This window comes from Typopeltis vanoorti, chromosome 2, assembly GCF_054136105.1.
Source record: "Typopeltis vanoorti isolate ZY-2024b chromosome 2, IOZ_Tvanoo_1.0, whole genome shotgun sequence".
In the NCBI taxonomy this organism is placed as follows: Eukaryota; Metazoa; Arthropoda; class Arachnida; order Uropygi; family Thelyphonidae; genus Typopeltis; species Typopeltis vanoorti.
The window spans coordinates 68,459,648-68,483,523 of record NC_143550.1 but is presented as its reverse complement, the minus strand read 5'-3'; the positions used below and the strand labels follow the sequence as shown (position 1 = coordinate 68,483,523).

General features: G+C 34.1%; 1 protein-coding gene across 2 annotated transcripts in view; it reads left to right on the top strand.

The window, feature by feature from the left end:
• Window positions 1-23,876, top strand: part of Pyroxd1 (pyridine nucleotide-disulfide oxidoreductase domain 1) — a 218,284-nt gene that overhangs the window by 74,279 nt on the left and 120,129 nt on the right. For both annotated transcript variants that reach the window (XM_090411724.1, XM_090411723.1), the window contains exons 5-6: window positions 17,136-17,192; window positions 21,279-21,352. In XM_090411724.1, coding sequence (XP_090267850.1) covers window positions 17,136-17,192; window positions 21,279-21,352 — 131 coding nt within the window. The remainder of the gene's footprint in view (window positions 1-17,135; window positions 17,193-21,278; window positions 21,353-23,876) is intronic.

Here is a 23,876-nt window from a genome sequence, read left to right as displayed (position 1 = left end):
CCTCTTAATTGTATATAGTTTTGACCCTTAAGCACCCCGGCATAAATATACAGAGCTTTGGAAATATCATGGAGAATATTTACATCACAGATTCTTAAAATTAATAAATAACTATTGGAGGAAATGTGAGGTTCTATCAGAATGGTTAAAAGATAAGGTTATATCTACATTTAAGAAAGGAGATAAAGGTGATTGCGGGAATTACAGAGGAATAAGTTTATTAAATACAGGCAGAGCCAGCACTAGGGTCTTTGATGCCCACATGCAATTTCTGTCTAAGCGCCCCTGTAACGATCCGGAAGTGTGTGGTTCTTTTACAATAATAAAAATTTGAATTATTTGAAATTTGATAAATAAATTTTGACAGAACAGCCACACGTTGGTTCGCTAAATGTAATGAACCGGGAGTGTTGACTAGGCAGGATAATTGTTAAAAACATGTATATTCAAAAAATTCTCAAAAGTTAAAGCAAATTTTGATAAAGCCACTTCACTTTAATCGTTGATATAATGATACAGGGATTATAGCCTTCTCACCAACCCAAATCACTAACAAAATTAAAATGAATTTTAATTAAAGTTAAAATTTATTTTAACTAAAGTTTTAAAAAATTCTTGCATTTTACAAGTTACTAAATTCTTAGTAACTTGTAATAATTTTTATAAGTGGAACTATCTTTTAGGAAATTAAAAGAAACTCAAGATAGATGAGAAAATAATAAAAGAATTCAGAAATAATTATTTTTTCTTATTTCTGAGATGCATACCTTAAAAATAATATCTTTACAGAATAACAGAAAATAAATTAAATTACATAAATATACTTGAAATTTTTTTAATTAAAATTTTAAGGTTTTTGATTTCATATTCACAAAATTAGAAATAATGGTCTTAACATCTAATTCCGCACATATATAATTTCAATAGCTATTAACGCCAAACTAACAAGCATTTTTTGTGATATACTTGTTCTTAAGTAGGTTTTAATCAATTTCAACTTGGAAAAGGAACGTCCCTGCTCGCTACACTAACAGTTAAGGTTAATAGTATTCTTAAAGCAATTGAAAAGTTAGGGAAAGATAAATTATTAGTCACAATAAAATTAAGAATATCGAAATGGCTTGTGAATATTTAAATTATCCATCTGAAAAATATCCCAGAGAGCACATAACTCGTCATATAGTTCTATTGCATTTACGTTTTTATTGTCGCAGTCCTTCAAGAGAATCTCTAAATTGTCACAAATTTTTCGTAAATCTTCGTTATTAATTTGTAGTAATCTATACAAGAAATTGAAATTATCATATGTTTTTAGTTGTTCAAAACGTTCTATTAACGAACACATTGCAACGTCTAGAAGTGTATAAAACACATTCACTCTAAATTTATCTTCTGACGATTGTGGCATTTCGTCATAATGCTCATAGGCAAACTGTCGTGTCTTCTTTCGTCATTGAACTTCCATACCTATTTTAAGTTCTTGTTCTCGATCCACCTCTTCACTCAGTTATTTTGCCGTTTTTAGAACTTCTTTAAAATTTATATCTGATCGATACTCTTGTAAGAATATTTTTAAGTTTTCAATAGATTCTAAAGCAAGTGTAATGTTCATATTTTTGTCTTGAAGCATTTTACTCACCGGGTTTATTCTGTTAAGTAAATCATACCAAGTTATAAGAGAGCAAATAAATTTGTAGTCCTTTATTTTAGCACATAATGTTTGTGCTTCATGCTGAGTTTCATTATTAAAATTTTCATTATTTAAAATTTCAAAAAGTGCATCATAAATTTCTCCTAACTGATATCGAAGAGGGCGGATTGCATTCATTTTACTATCCCATCGCGTTTCTGATGGCTGTTTCAATGTTAATTTTTTTTACAAACTTTAAAAGGATTGCCCAACGTTTGTAAGAGAATGAAAAGAATTGTATATTTCTTGAATAATTGCATCTGCATTTACTTTGGCTGCATCGTTAATGATTAAATTTAGAGTATGAGCAGCACATGGCATGTAAAAAGCTAGAGGATTTTTGTTCAAAGGCAAATTTTGGAGCCCATATTTGCCCCATTGTCATACCCTTTACCTCGCATGTCTTCAATGGGAATGTTCCAGTTTTTCCAGTTGTTTCATTATTGTTATCTCTGATTGCATTACTTAAAGTTTCCAATATTTCATTTTGACTGTCTTTACTCAAACAGTGTGCTCTATTGTTTCGCTGTAGGGCCCTTTCAACATGATTTTCCATAATGGGATCAAACTTCCCAAACAGTTTGACTAATTTTAAAAAATTGCTGTTATTTCTTTCATATAATTTATCAGATGATCCGCGAAAAACTAAATTTTGGCTACCAAGGAATTTTATAATTTCAATCAAGCGTTCTAAAACACTTGTCCAATGTTTCTTTTCCATTTCATACATCTGGAAGTCAATAGTAGTTTTGTTTTTTTAAATATTTTTCAAGTCCTTCCATTTTAAGAAATTTTTCATGTGAGTTAAACTAGTCTCATGTCTATGTAAAGTTGTACTCACATTTCTCCAATTGTTATAACCTTCTACAAGACTCAGTGGGTGATTCAGTTGATTCAGTAGGTGTGACAAGTTTGCAACAAAAGCAAAAAACAGAATTTAAAGTTTCGGAATAAATGAGCCATGTTCTTGGCACGAGCTCCCGTTTTTCATTTTTCTATTATAATACGTATCGCCAAATTTACGACCATATGTATCTCTGGGTTATATTATATTTTATTTTGAACAGGCTCCATTTCAATTAAAACAACTCGTAATTTTTCATCAATATTTCCCCGTTCACCTGGATCTTCTAAATTCACAGAGACTAACAATGTGTTAGTTTCGTGGTCAACTACAACTAAATGTTGTTGTAGTTGACTAAATCCTAACTATTTTTCACTTAAATCATGTTCAATTATCTTGTTCAATAGTTGCAATAGTACCTTCATGCAAACTGGATGATGTGCACGGTTCTTCAACTCTGATTTCTGATGTATCCAGTTGGTTACAATCTGCACCAGAATATTTTGATATTTTAACAAATTTATTAAGAGCCCCAGTTTGTTTCTTAATATCTGCTTCTCTCGCAGCGTGACACTTATGATTTTGTGTACCGGATAACTTTTTTTTAAATTTTTGATTCCATTTCTGTTTTATACCCGCAAGAAATTATTACCCAACACAACACAGAGACGAAATAATAGTCCGCACTACGCTACTGTCAGTAGCCTACTGAGATGCGTACCATATGACTGGTTAACTAGAACAAAAGTTTTGTACGAAAATTCATTTCTGCGCATAAAAACTGTTCACCGTTTCACTTTAGATAAAGTGAAGTAGATGTGCAGTAGACACAACATTCTGCAGACAAGCATTTAGCCTTCTCTAGCTGCAAAATTGTAAACAGCTGGCTGATCAAAGAGGCGTCAATATACATTTTTTTAAATTTTTATTCAGTGTATACGGCCTTATTTATTTTAATATTGATCATTCTAAGAATTATTTTGTTTTTATGATAAAAATTTTGTTTCTTAAAAATTAACTTATGAACGCGGCGGTGCCCCCATCGTAGTGGCACCCGCATGCCTGCTTCCACCAGCCCTGAATACAGGTTACAAAATTTGCAGTAAAATCCTGAATAAATGACTTAAAAGTATTGCAAGCAGTCTACTCTCAGAAGAACAAAATGGTTTCAGACATGAAAGATCATGTATAGGCAATATTTATGTGTAAAACAAATTCTTGAAAAAAGACGAGAATTTAATTTAGAGACTCATATAGCCCTTATAGATTACGAGAAAGCTTTGATAAAATACACAGAGAAAAACTAGGGAATATAATGAAAAACAAGGATATTCATTACATTTGGTACAAGCTATACAAAGTTTACATAAACATGCAAAAATACAGTCGAGTAATAAATTAACAGGAGAGATTGAAATAAATCAGGGCATCAGACAGGGATGTAACTAATCTCCAACTCTATTCAATATTCAATATATATATATATATTGATCAGATTATTAAAATATGGAAAATAACAATGAAACAAGGTATCCAGTTAACCATAAGAACTGCTATCAATACAATACTGTATGCAGATGATCCGCTTATATTACAGGAAAATGAAGATGATCTTCAAAAATCAGTTTATGAATTAAACAAAATAAGCTAACAATGCAATTTAAAAATTTCACAAAAAAAAACAAAAGTCATCACGTTTAAAGGTCGAGATCATGTTAAATCAAAAATAGTTATAGAAAATAAAATAATAGAACAGATGACAGAGCTTAATTATTTAAGCTGCATAAAAACATATCTTAAAAGATAAAGATGAAAAAAATAAAGAAATTTCAGAAAATCTGTGGAAATAATTAAAAGGACTGAATAACAAAAACAAGACGAGAAATTCAACTAAAATTTTATAAAGTAATGGCCACTCCAACTCTACTATATGGTTCAGAAACATGGGCTGTTAAAAAGAAAGATGAATGTAAAATACAAGCTGCAAATGAGATTTTTAAGAGCAATTAAATAATGCACAAAATTGGACCATATAAGAAATGAAGCCATCAGAAAAGAACTAGATATTTATGATGCAAATGAAAAGATTTATGAAACGTTGTGGATAGATATAGACCAAAGGAAAGAGAGAGAGAGAGAGAGAGAAGAAAGACCAACTGCAAGATGGAAAGACTAGTGAAGCTGGAACAGGCAAATGCCCTAGTCCTTGAAGAAGAAATAAGAACAATGCAGAACAAGTCTCTCTCAAACTGAGATTACTACAGGATGAGCCGTGTTTCACTGAATTGTACCCAGTGGACGGTTCGTTAGTGTGTCAGTCTTGTGGTTAGTCAAATTGGATTGTTTGCATTGAGAAAGTAGATGTCCATGCAAAAAACATTGGCTTTCTCAATGTAGATGTTGGCAAGGACATCTAAATTTGATCAAAGAGGGCATTCTTTGGTATATTTTAGACAAAGGAGATAGTATTTTTCATTGTTTGAAGGAAACCTGTCTTTTTTCTTTCCCATAGATTGTCAGTTATTTTTTTCTTGTAGACATTGCTATGCAGTCGATGAAAATTCTCATATATGCTTTGAGAGAATATAGAAAAAAAAAAAATGTAAGAAACACTGCATAAAACAAGCTAAACAAAAGTCATGGGAAGACTTTGGTCAGAACATGGAAAATTAATATCGAGAAGGTGGTAAAATATTCTGTAGACTATTAAGAAAAGCTCAGAAATAGAGGAAGGAGTACTCTGAAAGGAATTGGAGATAATAAAGGTGACATGAAAACGGAAGATAAAGATATTTTAGATGTCTAGAGTGATTACTTTGAAAGATTGCGAAATAAGACTGGCAGTTGATAGCACAGTGGTAGAAAACATTCAGCAGAATGCAACCAGGAATACGCACACACACACACACACACACACACGCACACTTGAAGTAGAAAAACTATCAAAACCTGAAATGCAGAAATGCTGCTTGAAGTAGAGGATATTCGAACAGACTCAAATATTGAGGTATAAAAATTTTATAGCAGCTTCTTTCTCATCTGTCAGATGAGAAAGCAGTTACTATAAAATATGGGTTTGATTCCATATAAAATCTTTCCATCTGGCTCTATCTAGGGCCATTTCTGTCATCTCTCTCTCTCTCTCTCTCTCTCTCTCTCTGAAGCTCGATAATTGTGACTTTCTTCTAAGACTGTAGTCAAATTCTTTTTGGTCTACCTCTTGATCTTCTGTCAGATGAGAAAGCAGTTACTATAAAATATGGGTTTGATTCCATATAAAATCTTTCCATCTGGCTCTATCTAGGGCTATTTCTGTCATCTCTCTCTCTCTCTCTCTCTCTCTCTGAAGCTCAATAATTGTGACTTTCTTCTAAGACTGTAGTCAAATTCTTTTTGGTCTACCTCTTGATCTTCTTTCTCCAGTGATTCCATTCAAGACTATATTTTGCAATCTCTGACACGACATTCTCTGGATGTATCTAAACCATCTTAATTGCTGTTGAAAAATTATAGCTATGACATCTTCTCTATAGTTTAATTCTTTTCTGACTTGTTCATTTGTTTTGTGTTCTAACCAGTAAGTCTTACTTATTTTTCTTAAGCATTTCATTTCGAATGCTCTGAAGAAAGAAATGATTTTTTATTTCTTTCTGATTTTAGTCTCCATTTCTTAGCTTTCCATATGTTGCCATAGAAATAATAATGGTTTTATAGAGTTTGAGGAAAAAGTTTATAGAGTTTTTTGAAATGCTGTTATTTTTCCATGTTTTATTTAACTTATTTATATTAGACCATTTTAATTTTTATTTTTTAAAGTGACTATACTTCATAATTCAAAAGGTCTGGTTAGAGGGTTAAATTTCAGTTGATTGGAGTAAAGTGCTTATAGTACCATATATAAAAAGAGAAATAAAACTGAATATGAGAATTGCAAATGAATTTATTGAATGTTCTTGGTAAGATTTGTGCAAGTATTCTTAAAAAAAGTTAAGAAAAATTGTGGAAGGGAAGCTTGAAAAAGCTGGGTCAAGACAAGATAGAGGTTGTCAGGATCAGATTTTCAGTTTAAGACAAATAGTTGAGAAATCATGGGAATATAACAGGGACCATGTATTTAAGTTTTGTAGATCTGGAAAACACATATGACAAGGTGCCAAGTTAAAAGCTCTTCAGAATGCTACTGTTATATGGTGTAAATGGGACATTATATCAGGCAGTACAATTATTTGAGTTGTAAGTCGGCAGTTAGAATTGAAGGGGATACAGGTAGAGGTTTGTTAAATCAACAAACCTCTACCTGTATCCCCCTTCAATTCTAACAGGGTGCACATCATTTGCACTGTTATTCATCATTTTTATAGGTCACTTAAGGAAAGTGGCATTAAACCTGATATCAAAATTGATGATGTTATTCTCAGTGCTGTACTTGGTGATGCATATGATGTTTTTCCTATCATGGTGAAATGACCTGTTCTAGTCTTATGCTGTTGCTTTCTTGGTCTTCCAATTCTTCTTTTTCCATTTATTTTATATCCATATAGTATTTTTTGGCAGTCTGCTATTGTTCATTCAGTATAAATATTCTAACCATTTTTGTTTATATTTACTTATGTAATGCACACTACTATTTTTTTGAATTCAATTTGTTAGTTGTATTAATGATGTCTTATGATACATAAGACAAATATTTATATAATAAAAAAGTTATTTATTGTGGAATAAGTGTTATATCTATAGTTATGGATACCCCACAGGTTTCACTATATATAATTTATATAATGGTTAATTGGTTTTATATTCAGAAATTGTAAAATTTCTTCATTTGTTTTATGATCCCACTTGGTACAAGGGTGTGCGGAAAAGTTGTGATGATCACCATGAAGGAATGGAATTAGAACCATGTAACCTACACATTATTCTACACATTTCCCCACAAAGTGTTATACACCTGTTACAACACTGCTGCATCATTTGCAATTCTCTGAGAAAAAAAGTCTTTCCCCTTGTTGCACAAACCAGTTCTCAGCTGCAGACATGACTTCTCCATCTGTGGTAAATTTTGTCGCCTTATATATCCTAAAAGAAAAAGAACAAATTATTAAAATTTGATGCAACATGGAGGTTAAAGGGTTTTAAGATGTGCTCTTTCTTGTGGTTATATCAGTTGCTTTAATATCATTTTTGTTCTAGATATTTATCAGCCCCCCCCTTGTATATCCAGCTGTCTTTCTTAGACATTTCATTTCTGCTGTTTTTTCATTCTTCTTTTTTATGGTCCATTTTCCCTTCCATATAATAAAGTTGACGTAGCCAGAAAGTTGTATAATCTGATTCTGATATGTTTTTGTATCAAGGATGGTTTAAATATATTATTTATTATACCATTTACTTGAACAAAATTTGATATTTTAATGTCTTTATCTTTTTCATCTTTATATGACAAGTCACATTCCAGGTATTTGAAAGTATTTACTTGTTCTAATATTTTATTATCTATTACTATTTTACTTCTCATTGGGTTTTCTTCTTTAAAAGCCATTATTTTTGTTTTTACTTTTGATATTCTCATATTATGTTGTTCTGAATTTTCATTTACTGATTGTACTGATCTCTGAAGATCATCCTCCAATGTATCTTTATTTGTATACCAAATGGGTTATGCTGTTTCCAGATTGTTAAGATTTTATCATTATCAATTTCCTCATTGGGTGTTCAGGTTAATATGACAGCACTACATGATTTAATTTACATTATTATTAATCTCTGTCAGTAATTTTCTTCCAAATTAGTCTATCACTTGTGAGCACTCTAATATTGTCATATCTAACATTTTGTGCTTCTAATTGTATCAATCCACCTAGATCTTGGTCTTCTTCTGGGTCTTTTTTCCTGCCAGCCTGGCAGAGAACACTTGTTTTTCTAATCTTTCCTCCCCAATTCTGTTTAAGTGACCTTACCACCTTAGATTAGTTCTGCTGACACATTCTTAAATGCTAATGATGTCAAGTTCCTTTCTAATATGCTCATTTTTAATATGATTCTGCTATTGATCCTATCGGTTCTCAGAATCCTCTTATCTCTACAGGTCTCAAGTCTTTGATCAAGTACTTTATTTCTAACCAAACTCTCAGATCCATGACTTAAAACTGGTTTGAACACTGTCTTGTATAGGTATTTGAAAGTATTTACTTGTTCTAATATTTTATTATCTATCACTATTTTACTTCTTATTGGATTTTCTCCTTTGAAAGCCATTATTTATGTCATTATAATTATATATATATATATATATATATATATATATATATATATATATATTAAAAAGCAGAGGTGGTAGAGTACATCCTTGCCATGTTCCTCTTCATATATCTTTCCATTCTGATGTTTATTCTAATTTGACTGTTAATTTATTTCCTGTGTATATTTCTTGAATAGACAGCAAGAGCTGACATATTTAGATCAGTTAATATTTTAAATAACTTTAATCAAAGGCTTTTTCATAATCAATGAAGGCCACGTGTGTTTCTCTTTGTAATTCTCTTCTCTTTTCAGTTACTATTTTTAGAGTGAAAACTGAGTCTATGCAACATTGGTTTCTTCAGAATCCATTCTGTTCTTCTAGTAGTTTGTTCTCTACAGTATTGTTTAGTTTTCTTTTAATATTCCTGCATATATTTTGTACCCTGCATTTAGCAAACTAATTCCCCTATAATTACTGCAGTCATCTTTATTTCTTTTCTTATAAATTGGGATAATCAGTACTTTTTTTTTATAAGTGCTTGGTGTTTTTCATGGAAATCCAGACCATGTTAAAGAATTTCAAGTCTCATTAAAATTTTCACCTGCATTTTTGTACAGTTTCATGTTTATATTATCTTTTCATGGTGTTTTGTATTCTTTAGTTCTGATATCATAATATTTTCTGTTAGATCATTTTTGTTGTATAAAATTTTACTTCTTTATCATCAGTCCAGAGATTTTGAAAATAAGTTTTTTCTAAATCTATTGTTTGTATTTTGTATTTTTACCTTTTCTTTTATTTCTTTGTTCATGTATTTTATAAAATATTTTATATAAAATTATATTATATTTTATTATATTTGGTTGTGGCCTAGTTATATCCTTTTCTGGTTCTGTTACAAAATTGTTTCATCTCTCTCTCTTTTCTTTACTTTTTGCAATTGCACTGTTTCTTTTGTACTCTAGTTTTGCTTTTACTTTCTTGGAATTGAGCTATTTCTAGTAACCTCTGATTTTTGTTTTTATTATCTTTTTTATTTCTTTCTCAGTATCATAGTCTTCTTTTTCTATTCCATTTACTCTTTATTCCTATGCTTTCTGTTGCTACTTTTGTCAGGATTTGTTTCAGATTGATTCACATATTGTTTCTGTTTTTAAATCAGTGTATTTCTGATATTGTGCTTAGTATAGGATCTTGTAATGAAGAAATTTTGTAAATCAGTTGATAGCTATTTTCCATTTTTTTTTTTTAATTTTTAGCCATTTTGGTTTAAATTAAATTTTTGCCAATACCATCTTTGGTTGACTCTTGAAAGTATATTAAAATTTCCCCAGGCGAGGTTGCTAGCCTTTCACTGGGTAAGTCCAGTAGCATTGCTACCTAATGCTTCTAGACAGGCATTCTAACAGCATTTGCTTTGTTAGGGTTATATTACCTATACCCATTTGCCATTGCCGCATTTGTACTTTTAGAACAATTTAGATCCCAAGTAGGTGAAGTTTGAGTGGGAGAGGTTATATATTGCACTTCACCACCCTTTCACTTCACTCCTGGGCAATAAGGAATGATGGCAGATGCAGCTGCAATCACAAATGGCATGTCACCAAGTCCTCCACTATTTAAGAACTCTATTATAAATAACATAATAAAGGACTTTGTGGCATGTATGCTTCCCGGGAATGTGTGGAGTGTGTGTGTGTGTGTATGTGCAAAATGCAGGCAGTTGGAGGAAATCAATGAATTAGATATTTTGATAACTGACCTAGTTGCTTCAGGGATGGGAAATGAATGTCAGATGAGTAGTGTGATAGTAGAGAATGACAAGCGAAATATGAATGGGAAAATAAGAGTTGGGAGTGTGGAAGGCTTGAATGACTGTGAAGTTTTTGGAGATGGTTTTGATTGGGTAAATGAATGGCGAGTAAGAGTGACTGTCTTGCAGAGAGGGATAGATGAGCTGAAAGAGGAGGCGGAATGTCTTGTGAACAAGATGAGAAGTATGAACGATGAGATTAGGAGAACGGAAGAGATGAATGCAAGGTGAATCACAGTAGGAGTGAGATAAAGTTTTGGGAATGATAGAAAAGGAGAGAATAGAAGCAATAGGAGAGAAGGAATGAGAGAGTGATTTGGGAATGATAGAGGAGGAGAGTATAGAAATAGTAGGAGAGAGAGGGAAAGAGATAGGTATGGGAATGCTAGAAGAGGAGAGGGAGTGAGAGAGAGTTATGGGAATGATAGAGGAGGGGGAGAATGGAAACAATCAGAGAGAGGAAATGTGAAGGAGTTCTGGAAACAGGGATAGAGTGATGCCAGGACAGCAGGTAAGTAGGGGAACACAGAGAGAAAGGGTTAGAGGGAAGAGAGAGTAAGAGATGCAGGTGAGCAATCAAGGAACAGAATGGTTAGAGGTGTGATGTATGAAGACGCTATGATCTCAGGTGTGCAAGATAGGCTGCCAAAGGTGTCTTGCCTGGAGGGATGATAGAAAATATGGCTATGGCAATTAAGAGGGGGTGAAAGGATGGATGAAATGATTGTGATGGTGGACACAAATGCCTTGAGAGGCAATGTAAATCAGGCAGTGAGAGATCTGAGATTCTTGCTTGAGGTTGTGCGAAAGAAAACAGAGAGAGGAAATATTTTGTGTGTGTGTGTTGGCCAGGTATGATAGTGACGAGTTGAGCAGAAGAGCAGTAATACTGAATAGCATAATAACCAGAATGTGTCAGAAGAGAGGATGGGAATATGTGGATGCTTGGAGGGCATTTGAGGACAGCGGGGAACTGTATGCGAGAGACCCATTTGAATGAGGAAAAACGAAGGCATCTGAATAGATTGCTGTTTTCTGAACGAGTCAGTATGTCAATGCAGGGAAACTAGAATTCCCAGGGTGGATGGTAGCATGGCTGGCCTCTTGTGGGAATGGGTGCTTGGGGGAAGGGAGAACTACATCAGGTAACCCTCAGTCCAGAGGGGGATGAGAGGGGACAAATGATAGGTATAGAAGCAGTGACATTTTTATGCTCTATACCAGTGTTTCTCAACCTGTGGTCCATGATGATGGGACAGGTGGTATGCAGGCAGACAAATTAATTAAATATATATTTTTTAATTATCCAAACAAAACAAATTAAAACTGAATAAGTAAGTGAAAATTATTGAATGAAATCAAATGGAGATTTAAAAAAAACCAACGAATAGCATCAGAATTTTCAAAGGAAGAAGATAAAAAAACTATATTGTTGTTCACTTCACCCCTCTTTTATTATTCGTCATTCTGCTGCTAAATTTGTAGCAGCAAAATGACGAATAATAAATTAGGGATGAAGTGACAAGCAATATAGTTTTATTGCTATAGACAGCACAACAAGATTTCTTAAAAGCCAAAAAAGTACTGCCCGAGGCGTATCCCGCCCCCCCAGCTATGCCTCTGTAACTTAGTGGTCCGTAGAATTGTTTTAGGCATTTTACTGGTCCTTGGGCTTAGAAAGGTTGAGAAACGCTGCTCTATACTAATGCCAGGAGTATCCGAAATAAAGGAGATGAATTGGTGGTGCTGATAGTGTCAGCCTGGCCAAAGATTATTGGGATCTCTGAGAGTTAGTTGACGGAGGATGATATAATAACAGGAATTGAAGTGGCAGGGTACAGTATTTTTTGACAGGATAGGAAAGGAAAACGTCGTGGTGGAGTACTGCTTATGATAAGTGATGACTTATGTCCTCTAAGAGTGGAGGCTTTGGAAGGCAGTGACACTAATGGTTTTGAAAGCATATGGTATGAGGCAGAAGTGGCCAAGACAGGATATTTAATGGGGTGTTGCTATAAACCAGGGAGCACAGAGGGTGGGGAGCAGGAGATGTTTAGGCAGTTGAGCTTGGCAAGTGCAGAAAGAATCATTGTTCTGGGAGATTTTAACTACAGCAGTGTAAGTTGGGAAGAGGAAAATGCATGTAGTAAAAAGGGGATGGAATTTCTAAAATTCTTGAGGGACAAATGTCTTAGACATCATGCAATAGAGGGAACAAGAGGTTCGAGAGTTTTGGATTTGGTCATAGCGTCAGAAGAGCTGATACAGGTGAGATGACATCTCTCCCACCAATTGGAGAGAGTGACCATGTGGTTTTGACTTGGAAGATGAATAGACATGCAGGTGTATCAAAGAAAAGGGAACGTATGTGGAATTATAAGGCAGGTGATTATAATAGTCTTAGGTATCAACTAGGGGCAGTTCCATGGAGGGCAGAATTGGAAGGCCAGGATATCATTAGTGCTTGGGAAATTGTGAAAGAATATTTGTTAGCAGCAATAGTAAGCTGTATTCCACGAGTGAAGAAGTGGACACAATTTGGCGTAAAGTGGATGACAAACAATATCAAACAGGACAGATACATGAAGAATATAAGACGCAGGCCAGGAGAGTGATCAGCATGGTGAGGAAGGCAAAACTGGAATATGAGAAGAGATTGGCATTAAGACTAGAAGTGTCTAATTATAGGCACTTTTGTATGTCATCAGTAGTTAAGGTCTTGGAGAAATTAGTGAGGGACTATATACAGTGTTGGCTAGATGAGGGTAATGTTATTTGTGAGAATCGACACGGATTTGTTAAGGTGCGTTCTTGCTTTAGTAATATGATTGCTTTTTATAATAAAGTGACAAGAGCAGTTGATGAGGGAAAGGCATATACAGGTATCCCTTGCTTAACGTGGTTTTGCTTAACGCGGATTCTATTATCGTGGCGAAATTAATTGCGGCAATCCCTTGATATATATGTGGCAAGAGTTTTAATTAATGCGCCTTTAAATTTACCACGCAAAATCATGCTCATGCCACGAGGCTGCTAGCCTCGTGGTCATCCAAATTCTCTTAATGATCTCTGTGAGAATGTGAAAGTTTTATTTTTCCCACCAAATACAACATCATTGTTACAACCTATGAACATGGGAGTCATTGCAACTTTCAAAGCCTATTTTCTTAAAAAGACATTCTCAAAGGCAGTAGAAACAACAACGGGAGAAAATGCGATTATGCTCCACGAATTTTGGAAAAAATTTAACATTAAACATGCAATTGAGAACATTCATGACTCTTGGGAGCAAGTGTCTTCTTTCAAGTTTTTCCAAACAGCTTTCAAGTGTCTTGAAAGCTGTTTGGAAAAACCTTTTGCCAGGATGTGCTAATTACTTAGGTTGTTTTCAAAATCCTGTGAACAACGTGGTCAAAGAAATCGTTGCAGTTGGTGAAGACCCTCGGTTTTGATGGTGTTGATGTTAAAGAATTATTGGATTCAAATTCAAAAGATTTCAGTGACAACAATCTTCTTGAAATTGAACAATGCACATATGAAGACAATGAACAAATGGAATGTGAAGATGAGGTTCCAAAGGAAATAACAGTCAAAGAACTGGATGGAATATTTCACAGTTTAGAATCGCTTAAGCAGCAAGTAATGGATATGGATCCAGATGTTAATCGAAGAATGCTTGTTTGCTGAGGTCTGGAGAGTCATTTTGCTTGTTATTGTAGAATTTATGCCGATTAGAAAAAACTAAAACTGTTCAAATGACTCTTTATAATTTCTTTTGATTTAAAATAACAAATTGCAGTGACTAATGTAGGTACAAGTATTTATTAAACATTTACTTTGCATTGATTTTTTATCTTTCCTAAAAGAGTACCATTTAAAATGAACAATTAATACAGTAATCGATCAGGGACGAATTGTACTTTTTACCATTGATTATTAGATTTGATTAACGGGATTTTGATATACACGGTGACATCGAGGGATACTTGTACTGCCATTTTTTTAGATTTTGCAAAGGTGTTTGAAAGGGTGCCACATGATAAGCTGATATTTAAGTTGCAGCACATGGGTTTAGATGTACGGTTTGTCAACTGGATTCAGGATTGGCTGTCTGATAGGTATCAGAGAGTTGTGTATGGTAGGGCAATATCAAGGATGCAGAAGGTTACAAGTAGTTTTCCACAGGCTCAGTACTGGGACCTGTATTGTTCAACCTTTATATCAATGGATTACAAGGGAATATTCAGTTGTTTGCAGATGATGTGAAGCTGGGAAGGGTTATCAGTAATAGTGCAGATGTGGCAGCCCTGCAAGAGGATTTGAATAAACTAGACACATGGGCAAATGAATGGGGGTGTCAGTTTAATGCAGCAAAATGTAAAGTCTTGAAGTTTGGAAACCATCGATGGGAGGATGCAGACTCAATTGGAGGAGCTATACTAGAGGAAGTAGGGGAGACAAGAGATCTGGGGATGATGATTGATAGAAAACTGAAATTCAGGGAGCATATCAAAGGTGGTGAAGATAACCCAGAGAATTGCTGCAATACTGAGAAGGGCACTGACCTGCAGAGATAAAAGAGCTATCATTCTGTTGTATAAGACCCTGATCAGACTGCACTTAGACTATTGTTCTCAGATTTGATCCCCAGGATTTGAAGGGGATAAATTAACTGAAAAGGGTACAGAGGTGGATAACAAAGATGGTTTTAACTACACAGTGTCAGTTACAAGGATCGACGGAGGGAATGTGGCCTGCAGATTTTAGTGGATAGAAGGAGAGGTGATGTGATCGAGGCTTTTAAACTGTTGGGAGGCTGTTACAGGGTAGACATTGGGAAGTTCTTTTGCTTGGTCGAACAGTGGGTAGGAGTGATGACAAGGGGCCATTCCTGGAAGTTACGAAAGGAGGCTGTGAAGAGGGTGAGGAGTGGTTTCTTTGCATGGAGGGTGGTTGAGCCATGGAATGGATTACCTGAGAGAGTGGTTAGAGCAGGAACAGTTAATGGGTTCAAGGAGTGGTATGATAAACTTTGTGTTTACTAAAAACGACCTCCCATGGTGGCCTGTATAATAATAATAAATAAATTCATTAGTCGAGTCTGCAGGATTCCCTGACTAAATTGAATAACTTCTGTAATAGGATTGGTGTGCAAATCAGCTATAAGAAGAGACAAAGACAATAAAAATAGGCAGAAACATTGAAAACATAAACTGCATCCTGAATAGAAAAAACTTAGAGAACAAGTTAAACATTTCAATTATTTAGGCACGGTTTTTTTGAGATGATTGCAAATTAAATATAGAAATAGACAACAGAATTAACAAAGCTAGTATGGTAGGAAGTTAGCTGAATAAATTTATATGGAATAAAAAGATAAATTAGTCAAATTTATCTTTTTATTCCATATAAATAAAAACTAGCTCTATACCAGACCAGTGTTCAAACCAATTTTAACTTATGGATCTGAGAGCCAAGTGAGAAATAATGAACAGATGGTATCAATGACAGTATCATATTTAAAATTAGGAGGGAACTTGACATTGTCAGAAAAAGGAATGTATAACAAGGCTAAACTCAGGTAATATTATCACTTAAACAGAATGGAAGAGGAAAGGTTAGCAAAACAAGTATTTTGTCAGAATGGCAAGAAAAAGACCCAGGGGTCTAATTGGATTGATATATTAAGATATGCCTTAGAAGACAGAAATATATAAGATCTGATAATATTGGAGTCTTGACAGATAACAGATTAATTTAGATGAAATTTGTTGATAGGAAGTTAGTAATGATCTAACTTTGATGTTGTAGTATTATAATATCCTGTATACCGCCTCTCCTCCTGAAGAGCTGGCTTAGTTGGCCGAGTGGTTAGCATATCCACTCTCCAGCAAAGAGACTGCAGGTTCGAATCATGTTAAGGACATGGATATTTGTGATTGTCCTGCTAACTATTTACCATATGCACAGTATGACCTTTGATGTCTTTGCGCTATAAAAAATCAAAATCAAATCAAACCCTCCTGAGGGTACATATTGGGAATTTTGATTATGAAAATTCTCAGTTTCTCAGTGGATCATATAATAAAAAGAGAACAAAGATAGACAATGGATAAAAAGTTACATTCTTAAGTAACTTATCAATCTTTGTAGGAACTTTATTACTGTGTTATTTGTGAGAAATATCCTTAAGAATTCAGTATTGTTTCAATTATGTATTGGAAATAATTTTATCTCAGATTATATAAGTATTATTGATAAATTGATTTGATATACAGAATTCTTTTATAAAACTTAAGGAGAATGGATACACTCCATAAATCTAGAGATATATTTATAGGATTTGATCTTCTATTTTTATTCCATTTAACCTATTCAATTTATACAGATAGTAAACTGTTCTTTCTTTGTCCCTAAGATTACAATAAAACTAACTGTCTTTACACTTGACAATCAGTTGTAGTCCAAAACATGTTATATCCAATATGCTACTTCTTTGGTGAGCATTTATTTTTTTGAATGTTTATTTTTTATTTTTTAATTTCAGATAATAGCTGAAGACAACCCATATGTATTAGGCATTAGAGATACAGAAACTATAAAAGTAAGTTCTATTAATTGAATACTTAGAGGCATATCAATTGTTATTTAACTGTTATCTTTGCTTCATTAATATAATTAATAAATGAATCTTTTTTTTCTTCTTTTTTTTTCAGAAAGGTTTTCTGTTTATTTTATCGGCTGACACTAGTGGCTAGTAAATTTCCTTCTTTAGAACCATGTCAAAAAGTAGTCATTTTTTCTTTCTTTTTAACAAACTAAATATTATTGGAATAACTTAAATATGATACTTCTCAAAGAGAACATCCAATAGGGAGTATTATATAGGATTCGATTACAAATTTATTCAGTTTTCTGAACATTGCAAGATTCTTTTACCTTTTTAATATCCATCATCATCATCAAATTCCTGATATATACCCTCAAGGAGTGTACAGGATGTGATAGTACTACATGAAAAATTTACATCATTACTAATATCCTTAATCATAAATTTATGAATTTATCCCTCCCCACAGCTCAGATGAGAATACTTGCACAATATGTATAATATTTATTAAAATGTATCTTGGGGTTGAAAAATCCCAAAATTCATTTATTTTTGATCTTTTATACACGATAATTCAGTGTTTGTTTACATAAGAAACTGAAGACCTGTTTCATTGTTTTCTCAAAAAAAAAATGTCATCCAAATGGTTCATTAAATATTAATAGTTCGTTTAGAAAATATGAAAAGACTTAAGTGCCATCGTAAAACTATAAAACCCAAATGAGAGAGGTTTCTTCAAATCCCTAATTTTTTTTCAGCATTCTCATATTTGTAGTCTCTAATCTCTGATCAGTTGCTTTACTTCTATTCCCAACTCTCAGATTCGCTTGTCCATATTTAATTTGCCATCTTTACTAAAAACTGTGCCTAAATAGCTGAAATATTTTACTTTTTCTGTAGGGTCTCCTTTGAGAATGCAGCTGAAGTTTACAGTGTTTTTGACCATTTTCCTTGCTGACTTTCATGCCAAATTTGTTACAGCTGTTATTTAGTTAGAGAATCCTGTAGACTTGCACTGTGTTTAGGAGTACAGTGTCATCTGCATAAATTAAAGAACCAAGTTTTGATATATCCAATTCTAATGTCAGGTTTAATGCCACTTTTTTTTTTTTTTTTTTCAATGCTGTCCATGTAGATGATGAATAAGAATGGGGGTAGTGTGAACCTTGTCTTACACCTGATTTTACGTGAAACCTGTATTTCCTTCAATTCTACCTGTGTGTAACTTAAATATAGACTACTTATTGCTCTGAATAATGTTCTATTTACTCCATTTAATTGCAGCATTTTGAAAAGCTTTTCTCTCCCTGTCATATGCCTTTTTGTGGTCTACAAAACTTAGACATCCTTGTTATATTCCCATGATTTTTCAACTATTTGTTATAAAATGTAAATCTAATCTTGACAATCTCTATTTGGCTTTGAACCTACTTGTTCTTCTCTAAGTTTCTCTCCACAATTTTTCTTAACCTCTTCTCAAATATGCATGCATAAATCTTAATAGAACTCAGAGAAATTCTTCTGTAAGTCTTATGTACACTCTTGTTTCCCTTTTTATAGATGGGAACTATGAGAGCTCTACTCCAATCATCTGGAATTTGACCTTCTGACCTGACCTTTGAATTATATAGTTTAACCTTTGCAAAACTTTTATAATTCAAAAATATACAGTTGGTTGCTCTGAGAGCTGGGTCAGAAGTAAAACACTTGACCAAAGACTAGAGACTGCAGATATGAGAGTCCTGAGAAAGATTAGAGGTGTGAACAGATGGCATCAATGGCAATATCATTAAAAACAAGGATATTAGGAAAGAACTTGACATTGTCATCATCCAGGAATGCGTTAGCAGAGCTAATCTCAGGTGGTGTGGTCACTTGAACAGAATGGGCGAGGAAAGATTAGTAAAACAAGTGTTCTCTGCCAGGTTGGCAGGAAAACGACCCAGAGGAAGACCAAGATATAGGTGGATTGATACCGTACAAAGTGCCTAAGACAATAGAAATATAAGATCTGATAATGTTGGAGTCTTGACAAGTAACAGACTGATTTGGAGGAAAATTGTTGATAGGAAGTTAGTAATGATGTAAATTTTTCATGTAGTACTATCATATCCTGTACACCCCCTTGAGGGTACATGTCAGGAATTTGATGATGATGACAGTTGGTTGCTGCTATAGGCCAGTTGATTCCGGGGATGATATGGTAAACATGCATCAGCAAATTAGTACAATGAGAGCTGAACAGGTGATTATTATGGGAGACCTCAACTATGGAAATACAGATGGGAAGGAAGAAAAATTACGTGGCAGGAAGGAAATGGAATTTATACACCTACCGAGAGATGATTACTTGAGGCAGCATGTGATTGTGAGGACTATGGGTTCAAGAGTATCGGAGCTGGTCATCATAGGATCAGAAAATCTTGACATGGGAAGTTGTAAAACATGAGGAATACTTTGCCATGAAAGGAGTATATATGGAACTATAAAGCAGGTGATTATGACAAGCTTAGGAGGAATCTTGAAGCTGTGCCATGGAATAAAACTATGGAATGGGGAGGATATTAGTAGCACATGGGAAATAGTTAAGAGGCATCTAGAGGATGCAGTATTAAATTGTATACCTAAGGTAAGGAGGGTTAATCAGGTAGGAGTTAGATGAATGAGTAAAATCATTAAGCATGAGCTGCAGAATAAGAAAATGCTGTGGATGGTATCCAAGATTGACCAGCAAGCCCATGAACAGTATGCAAGGTTCAGGCAAGAAAGGGTTCCAGCATGGTAAGGAAGACAAAATCAGATTACAAGAAGAAATTAGCCAAGCATGCCACAGGAAATCCCAACGAGTTCCTTCATTGAATGACTATGGAAGAATAACCTTAAGGAATGCAGATGGTGATAATGTGACATATGCAGATAAAATAGTTGAGTTACCAACTGATCACTTTGCAAGGGTATATTGTTCAAGTGAGGTTACTGCTATGACATGTGACAGAGTAATGTCAGAATGGGTGGATGAATTAGAGGTTCTTAGGACAACAGAATCTCAATATAAATATGGCTATGGTATTAGATGGGATATCAGCTTGCATTTTACAAGAATATATGAGAGAACTGGCAGTGCTTCTGACTAGGTCCTTTAATTTAAGTCTTAGCTCTGATAGAGTTCCAAGTGAGTGGAAAGAGAGCAAATTAATTCCTTTCCATAAGGGAGGTTTGCAGTAGCAAATTATAGACCAACCAGTATCTCAGGAGTAATGATAAAAGTACTGGAAACATTAGTCAGAAAGAGAATTCAAGAATAGGTGGATAAGAATGTGATACTCTTATGAAGAGCAATATGGCTTTGTGAAGGGTCGGTCATGCTTAGTAATTAATAACTTTTTATTAAAAAAAAAACCCTACTTCATTCTACACAAGAACTAAATCTTAGTGAGCTAGCCATGTTTCATCTGATTCCTATGTGATATACAGGGTGTTTCAAAAAGAATGTCCCGATTTGAAAATTGTTTATCTCTGCAATCACGAACCACAAATGAATGCGACTTGTACCATGTGAACAGCCTTGGCCCAGAGTTTGATATGATTATAAATATAATTATATGAAATCATAATTATAGTAAATATAATTATTTGAAATCGGGTCATTCTTTTTGAAACACCCTGTGGTAGTATTTGTTAGATTATCATCAAAGAAACAAATGCAGCAGAACTTCAGGCATTGGATGAAGAAGACATTTGGAAAGGATGAGATTTGCAAAAGTTGAGGAATCTAACCATATTTTAACCATCAAGTTTATTTACTCATTATTTCCATACTTCAGACTTTTCGAGGAGCATAATTTCCACTCCTCCAAACAGAGAGATCCTTCTCTATTAAGAAAGTTTCACATTACCACAGCAATTTAATGTGCTTCCCCCCTCCCCAGGAATTAAGTTTTGAAATAGTTCAAAGATAAAAATGTCATTTTCAACACAGTATCCAACTCTTTGCAGTGTATTGAAAAATATCTGGGATTTTTGTTCATAAATTTAAGATTAAACTTGTACAGTTTTCATTTTATTTATTTATTTTTTTAGGTTTTCCAAAAAAAAATAAGTGGTGCAAAAAAAATTGTAATAGTAGGAAATGGTGGAATTGCTACTGAACTTGTGTGAGTATTTTCCTTAACTTTATTATATAAGCTACAATAAACTTTGGCTGGCAGCATGTGTTCTAGAAAGAGATTTTGTTTAGCATCCAAATCCTCTATGGTACTATACTTACCTTTATTAAATGAAGCCATAAAATGTAGATAAGTTTAGTGTTTCCTAAAGTTGGGAAACACTAAAGTGAAGATTGTGTTCCTCAATAAGTACTGTGAAACAGTGAAAACTATTAGTGAGAGGGATTGAAGTTTCTTCATTTTTCTTTGAGTTTTGGAATTCTTGAATAGGATAATTACATTCTGTAATTTCAAACTAACCCAATAAATAGATTTGGCTGGGCATGCTCATTGTGCAACAAAAAACGAACTATGATCATCTAAATGAATTTATTGTAATTTGGCAATTAATGTTTGCTGATATATCCCCTTTTACAGGATATCCCTTAAGGAATATGTTTATGCTTGCTAAGAACTTCCTGTTAACAGCTTCCCACCTCTGTTAACTAAAATCAAGTGTCTATCATTTTATTTATTTCGTGTGATGATACAACGGCCATGAGCCCCTTTTATGGGGAGGTATGGCACCATCTTATTCCCCTAATTTTTATCTGGGCTCAGGACCAGCATAGCTGACGAATCAAGGCTATGGCTGGGTCTTAAGTATTCCTGACTGTAATTCGTGTGTATGTTCACAGGGCCGGCTTGCCTGTTCTGGGGGATGGAAACACGATTTTCCTGGTGACCCCTCCCCCCCCTACTCTGTATGTATGACACCTGCTAACTCACCTTTCGTCAAAAGAGATCAGATAAAGGTTTCTTATGTCACTGATAGGAATCAAACCCAGATCTTTCCGACCAAAGGACTTCGTCCAACTGAGCTACCGAGGCTCAGTGTCTGCTGTACCTAACACTTAATACATGTGCATAAATCTTATTTTTTTTATGTGAATCTCGCCTGTGAAAGGTTATGAGCTTATAGTATTAGTATTGTAGGTGGGATAAGAATTAAATGAGCTGGAAACCTTACCTATAGATCTCACATTGAAGTTTTTGTTTCAAATCTCCAGTTAGCACAGTTGTGATCTTATACCAAATGACAAAAAAATTCTGAATTATAATAGACAAGAAATTATAATCTTGTTTTAATCCTTTATCCAAGCATAAACAAACAAAATTTCTGTGTGAAGTATCTTCATAAGTAGGTTGCTTTTATATAGAGACTGTTGACTTCACATGTTATTATTTGAAAGGAAATGTGTTATGCATTATGGGATACTACAGCAATTAATGTGAAATCAACATCCTCTGTATACAAGTATCCTAGCTGAAGATACAAATTTTGTTTGCTTACACTTGGGTAAATTATTAAAACTTGAATATAATTTCTCATCATCATCGTCAAATTCCTGATATGTACCCTCAAGGGATGTACAGGGTATGATAGAACTACATAAAAAAACTTACACCATTATTAACTTGCTATCTACAATCCTCCTCCAAATCAATCTGTTAACTTCAACATTATCAGATCTTAGATTTTCTATCTTCTAAGGCACTTTTTACTGTATCAATCCACCTATATCTTGGTCTTCCTCTGGGTCTTTTTCCTGCCAACCTGGCAAAGAACACTTGTCTTGCAACAGCTCCATAATTCAGTTTCATTATTCTCATGAGATTTTGTCTCTTCCCAATCAAGCATACACATCATTGATTATATCCATACTTGTCTGCATCAGCATGCTGTATACACAGTTCTGTGTAATACACACAGAACATTATGTGTAGTATAGAACACTATTCTATACTACACATAATTCTTTGTACTATAAATGGTATATTTACCATGTGCAAGGTACTTAGTCATTTGTAATTAAACTAATTTACATAGATGAATATGATTTTTTTTATTATGACATATTTGACTTGATCAAATATTTTCCCTGTGCAGTTTCATTTAGGAGAAAAATATTTTTGTGATTAAGAATAATATATCATTTATGTAGTGTCCTATGTCTAAAGCAGGCATGTCAAACATGCATACTCCCAACTTTGTAACCAATATGGTTATTTAACTTTTGACAACTTCTTCTTTTTCTTCTTCTTCAGCTTCTCCCACTTAAGTAGGTCGCTGTTTATAATGAGTCTCCTCCACACCTTCCTGTCTTGAGCTGTCACCACATCCAAGTTCTTCATCCTCAAGTCCTCTTCTACCAGCTCCCTCCATCTCTTCTTTGGCCGCCCACGCTTCCGCCTTCCTTGTACATCCATCTGCATGACCCTTCTTCCCACATATTCATCCTCCCTCCTCATCACATGACTAAACCATCTCAACCTTGCCTACTGTATTTTCGCTCCTAAGTTCGTAACTTTCACTGTTCCCCTGACATAGTCATTTCTCAGACGATCCTTTCTGGTCACACCGCACATCCACCTAAGCATTCTCATCTCTGCTACTTCCATCCTGCTGATGTTATTTTTCTTCAGGGCCACAGTTTCTATAGCATGTCATAGCTGGCCTCACTGCTGTCCT